Here is a 6,000-nt window from a genome sequence, read left to right as displayed (position 1 = left end):
CACCCCCCTAAGACGATAAACAAACCCAGTCCAGAAGGCTCACTCGGATTCAGTGGCTTAAAAGCCAAGGAATTTCATGCTGTTCCCCTTACCACCCACAGAACAGTTTCAGCTGAACTGTGGTGTTGTCATTTAGAGAGCCACTTGGGGCCATTTCTCCCTGGATCTCAAGGAATACTGGAGAAAGCAACATTACAGTAAAATAACATTTTCTTCCTGCACGTGGGAGCATCACTGAAAACGACCCAGTTCTGTAAAACACCCCCCAGGAAACTCCGAGATGGATCAGAGCTCTGGTGCATTCTGCACACAGCAGTGTCGGGGACTCTGGGGGTGGCCCTGAGGCCAGAGTGCCAGCGTGGGGGGGTGCGTGGGGACAGAGATCACAATGTCCAGGCCTGCAAAGGCCAGCGCCTGACACTGCAACTGAACAGCAGTAAGAACAACGTACCCACCAGGCCAAAGTTAGATGTGGCTTGCAGGGCTGCATCTCGGCTCCGCGTGGGGGCTTTGGCCGGGGTCCCCTCTGAGCTCTCTGGGTTCCCAGTCGTCAGAGAAAAACAACAAGTTTCTGAGTTTTTCACATCACTAAACATGATCTGACAAAACCGTGTATACATTGCGTAGTTTAGTTACCGAAAAGGGGGAAGCTTTTATTTAGAAAGAGAAATGTTGAGTTGGTAAGCTCTCCCACTAGAGCAGAAGTTTAGTAAAGGGAGGTGACCTGAAAGCAGCCACGGGGGTGTGCGCACCACTCGCGGTGGCTTCTTCTGGGTGAGCTGCAAACGTGACTCGTCCCATGAGAAACCCATCGGACCTCCAGGGCATGCCGGCTCACTCAGACCCGCTCCCCTCCTCCTGGGGCCGCTTGCCCCTCTCACGGGGGCTCCATCCTAAAAGCACAGATCAGGTGAGAGCCTGGAGCCTTGAGGAGAGGACCCCGGGGGACGCCTGCAGGAGCCAGCCTCCCCGCTCTGACCCCAGAGGGGTCCCCACTCCTGCCCGCCAGCTCCGCACCCTGTCCTGGGGCAGCGTCTGGCCGACGTGAGGCATGGGGACCAGCCTCCAAGGTGCACGTGCAGGAGGAAGAGGAGACGGTCTCCCCATTGTGCTTCTTTAAACACACGCATTGAAAGAAAACGTCAGCCCATCAGCCTGTCACCGGACCTGCCCTGATGCTGGCTGACCCTGCAGGGAGTCCGGCCACACCTGCCTCCAGAGGCCCCCATGTCGCCTGCAGCCGCCGGCTTCGCCACAGGGCTGAGCTGAGGGCTGCTCTCACCCCCGAACTTCTAACACTGCCCTTCCGGATGGACCCTGCGCCTGTCCTGGACAGGCAGACACGGCCGCTCAGGGCTCTGCAAACGGGGGATGCACCTGGGCCTGCTGGCTGGGGTCAGCAGGGCGCTGCTGTGCTGCACACAGTCCACGGGCCTCAGCTGCGAGGCCGCTGCCCAGCCGGCCACCACCCAAGCCTCAAGCCCTGCTGTAAAGATGGACGGTGCCAACTCCCCGGCAGAGTGAGTGCCAGAGAGCAAAGCACCCTCGGTGTCCAGCGCTGTGACTGGGAAAGTCGGAGCCCAGAGCAGCGACGCCGGCAGAGCCGAGCGAGGGGACGCTCGGGGTGGAGGAGGGCAAACGCTGTCGGGCAGCGGAGGCAACGGGATGCTGGGTCACCATCTCAGGAGGCTCCTTCTGCCCAAACGCCCAGCTGTGTCTTCCTTGGAAGTCTGTCGGGGTGGAGCCAACAGCAGCTTGGCTGAGACAGGCTGCAGAGACTGAACCTGGAAGGTCCAACTCCCAGTGAGGGTCACGTGGGAATCAAGCTGTTTCAGATCTTAACCTGAGTTTTGAGCACGTGAACACTTATCATCACAGCTGCATCTCCAAGATGGAAAACCTCTGCAGCAAGGTGAACGGCACTGAGAGACACGCAGGGATGTGCCTTCAGGTTCTGTAAACCTCGGTCACTTTATTCAAGTGCTGGGCGGTGGAAACAGCCTGCTCGGCCCCCAGGGTCTGTGCGAGGGGGAGGAGCCCCAGGAGGAACGCGGGTTGCTGGGTGTGTCTCACGTTGAAACCAACTCTCCAGGTGACGCAAGTAGGTGTTACACCTCCTGACCTGTGTGTGCCCCGTGCCCCCGCCTCCGCGCTCCCCGTACACGAGACTCTCACGACCAATAATGTGTTTTCCAAAAACACTCAAGAGCACTTTCAACAGATACAAGCTTTTCATTTTAATTGCACATTCGTGGCAAGAATAAGATGTCAGCACTGTCGATTAAACCGTGAGGCCAACACGTGAGGGTGGCGGCAGGGCTGGTCACCCTGTGGAGGAAGGAAGGGGGCCCGCAGCTCAGCACCACTGGGGCCAGGTCCCCCGATGGCTCCCTGACTCAAAACCTACAGCGATTAGGAGTAAGGGGCTGGCTGCACACTTGGTTAAAAGCAGCTCTCACATCTAGACAAGTGATGACTCACATCTCCCTCCAGTGTCAGCAGAGACACACAAAACGGAACCAAAATTCTCGCTTGGATAAGCTTTGCAGGGGAGAAGACCTCTCAGCGGCCCCGGGGCCGCCGTGATGGGGTGACAACCTGGGGGCCTCCTCTCCTGCCGCCACGAGCAGGGCCGTGAGGAGGTCGCAGGGACGCCTCAGGGGCTGCCCCACGGCCCTCTGTGGGAGCCTGCGCACAGGCCTGGCGGGACGCTGTCCCTGGGCACCTCGGCTCCAGGCCACCCGGCGCCACGCGGCAGGCACACACGCCCGGGGTCGGTGTTGGAGGCGGGGGCGGGGGGGTGGCTGCAGGCCGCGGGCTGGGGGCCGAGGCTGCTACCTGGCCTTCTTGGGCGGCGCCGGCCCGTTGGGGCGGCTGGGCGCGAAGTTCCAGTCCACGGGGTTGAGCAGCTGCTGCGTCTTCTTGCGGGTCCAGTAGGGGTTGATGAGCAGCGTGAGGAGGGCCAGGCCGACCACGAAGAGCGCCAGGTGCGGCGGGAAGAGGCTGCGGGCCAGGCCGGCCCAGTGGCCCAGGCACACCCACCACATGTGGTAGGTGAGCACCATGCGGCAGTGGAAAAGGTGCACCATCGCCCACTGGTTCAGCCTCCAGAGCCGTGAGTCCGCCCAGCCGGCCTGTCGGGGGCAGAGCGCAGTCAGGGGCGCAGCCGCGGGCCCCCCTCCCGGGGGCTCCCCCTCCCTGGGACTGCCCCCGCCCCGGGTCGTGCACACACTGCACACAGCCAGGGACTCGGCAATGCTGGGAGACACGTCCATCACCCGTGACCAACCTCCCCAGGCCCCGGGAGACGAGCCCAAGCGGACTTGCCCTAAAATGATTCTAAATTCACAGTAAAACTAGCTGTGGCCGAAACCCAACAGGGAACTTGAAGACTCTGCACAGCAGACCGTGCACTCAGAGACAGGCCTTCGTGGCTTGTGGCGGGGACCTCGCTGCGCCGAGACGGCCCACAAGCCCCAGACCCACAAGCTTGGGCACCCCAGGCTCTCCTCGCCGCCTGGAGCCACGCTGGGGCTGGGGCTCGTCCTGAGCCCCCTCCCAGGGGAGGGCCCGTCTGGAACGTGCAGGAGGAGAGGGGCCCAGGGAGGCACTGCTGCGGGCCAGCTAGCTGCCTGGTGACCCTGGGAACAGGGTGGCTTTGCAGCAGCTGCACCTGCCGAGCCCTGAAGGGACATGGACACTGATCTCGGGAGGGACCACGCTGTACCAGGGGAAGACCCTAACCTCTCGGAGCTGCAGAAGGTGTACACACAGCTCTACATGGAAAGACGAGAAGCAACGGGAGCCGTGACCCAGGGCCAACTTAAAACAGGTGGAAAAACAGGAGTTTCTTCCTTGTCTGTAGTACTGTGAACCTCCAAAAATAACTTCACAGAAAATCTGAGTTGCCTGCCGTTTCTAGACCAGGCATGACCATGTCCTCTTCTACCACCAGGAGTGTTTAAATCAGCTGCAGATAATACCCAGAGAAACACTCTATTTATTCCGGCAGTTTTAAATATTAAAAACTCCATTTACATTAGCTTCTACCAAGCCTAGACTAAGAAATGAGTGTGAAGAAAAGCAGAAGGACGAGGCAGAGTGAGACAGCAGGGAGCGGGGAGCCCAGGATCCCTAACAGGTCTTTGGAAAACTCTTGGATGAATTGAGGCACATTATGTTCTTGGATGGAAAACACTCAAAAGACATCACATTCTTTCCTCCTAGAATCCATCCACAGATTTAGTCCAAATAAGAGAATATCTCCCTCTGTGTTTTATCACTTTAAAATAACTCTAAATAATTCCACCCATGCAGTAAATGCACCAGGAGGGCTGAAGGTGCCTCAGTAAAGGATGAAATATGGTGATGTTTCAGAAATAAGGTGATGCCAGTGCAAGAAATAAGCAACACAAAATGCAGAAATAAGTAAAATATATGGAGAGCTGATACTGGGCAGCATTTTGACTCCCCAGGGAAAGGATGGATGATGTAATTACATTAGGATGCTTGCTCGCTTCCTGGGAAGTTCAGTGGGATCTCACTTCCCATCTTACTTAAAAATACTTTTTTTCAAATGTCAATATTTCAAAGAAAAAGAAAACCAGAGTACTAGGGAAACAACAGAGTTCTATAGAAACAGTTTTATACCCACTGCGTGGGGCAGGCATTCTCCACTTTATGTCAGTCAGAATCATGACTCACACAAATAAAGTTCCTTAAACTGTATGATCAGACAGAAAAGAGTGCTTCTCAAACACGAAAACTTGTAAGGTTTGAGGCTTTCAATGATAGATTCTTCACGTGAGAAAGATTTAGCCTTTGCCTTGGCCCGAAGGACGTTAAATGTACAGACTGTAGAGTGGGGATGTGAGCCAAGTGTGCCTTGGGGTGCACACACAACGTGCAGTGAGTTGGGAATGCCTGGGGGGTGGGGGGCCACTGCTCAGCCTTCCCACCCAAGAGGCCAGCAAGCCATCTTCCATCCACTGAGCTGTCTCCTCTAAAGTTAACTCAGTTCAGTTCAGTCGCTCAGTCGTGTCCAACTCTCTGCGACCCCATGAACCGCAGCATGCCAGGCCACTCTTTTCCACTGTTTCCCCATGTGCTGAAAGCAGTCATCTTAAATCACTAACATCCACACCAGAAGCATGAACTTTACTCCTACAATAATTGCATTAAGTTCAGAAAACTCCAAGTTTGAGAACTGAGCATTTTTGCTCTAATTCAGGCACTAAAATTTTTGCCTTCATCATCACCAAATGCTCTGAGAAAAGCTGGGTCAGTAACAATCTGAGACTTAACTATGCAAGGTTTGTTTGTCTAGCTTGGGTCCCAGTAGGTAGTGTGCCTGGTATATATTTATATAAAAATTCACTGTTTTTTTTTAATATCAACTCATTTGCACCTGGATTAGTGTCTCTGTGGATGAAGTTGTCTCTACCAGCTTAGATGTATGAGTGTGTAATTTATTTATTATCATTTCTAAACAGCATTTCAAAACCAAACTGAAGGAGGAAACAGAAGTTTACACCCACCTGGGGTGTAAACTACATCACACTGGTGGTGACATCTGGTCCTGACACTTGCCCGCATCTCATCAAACCAGAGTCCAAGGCGAGAGTACCTGGACCCTGAAGCCTGATGAAGCAAGAACTCGGCAGCTTTATGAAAGGCTTAGAGGGGTTTCAGCATCCGAGTGGCATTTACTCCCAAGGCTCAACAGGACCTGAACTAGAAGAACTAGTCTACCTGGACACGCTGACTCTGAGCTGTCCTAGCTGAAGGGACAGCTTTGCTGTGGGGCTGCTGGCCACGTGATGAACACAGCAAGGCTGCAAAAAGGGGGTCACATCCCGGGACTCCCCTTTTTCATTTCCATCCTGAGTGAATGGCATCCAAACACTTCAGAGGAAAAAGACCCCAAACAAAGTGCCTCCCTCTGAGGTCCCCCGCAGCTGGGGTCTGTCTGCTTCCTGAGGAGGGGGCCGCCCCACCTGG

At 55.4% G+C, this 6,000-nt stretch overlaps 1 protein-coding gene across 6 annotated transcripts in view; it reads right to left on the bottom strand.

Moving 5' to 3' along the window:
• Window positions 1-2,222: 2,222 nt before the first annotated feature.
• Window positions 2,223-6,000, bottom strand: part of CLN8 (CLN8 transmembrane ER and ERGIC protein) — a 49,269-nt gene continuing 45,491 nt past the window's right edge. For all 6 annotated transcript variants that reach the window (XM_065946796.1, XM_065946794.1, XM_065946793.1 and 3 more), the window contains exon 3: window positions 2,223-3,134. In XM_065946796.1, the coding sequence (XP_065802868.1) occupies window positions 2,835-3,134 (300 nt within the window). In that variant the 3' untranslated portion in view covers window positions 2,223-2,834. The remainder of the gene's footprint in view (window positions 3,135-6,000) is intronic.

The sequence above is a fragment of the Muntiacus reevesi genome, chromosome 10, assembly GCF_963930625.1.
Source record: "Muntiacus reevesi chromosome 10, mMunRee1.1, whole genome shotgun sequence".
Taxonomy (NCBI): domain Eukaryota; kingdom Metazoa; phylum Chordata; class Mammalia; order Artiodactyla; family Cervidae; genus Muntiacus; species Muntiacus reevesi.
The sequence above is the reverse complement of the archived record's forward strand: the minus strand, read 5'-3'. Positions and strand labels throughout refer to the sequence as shown.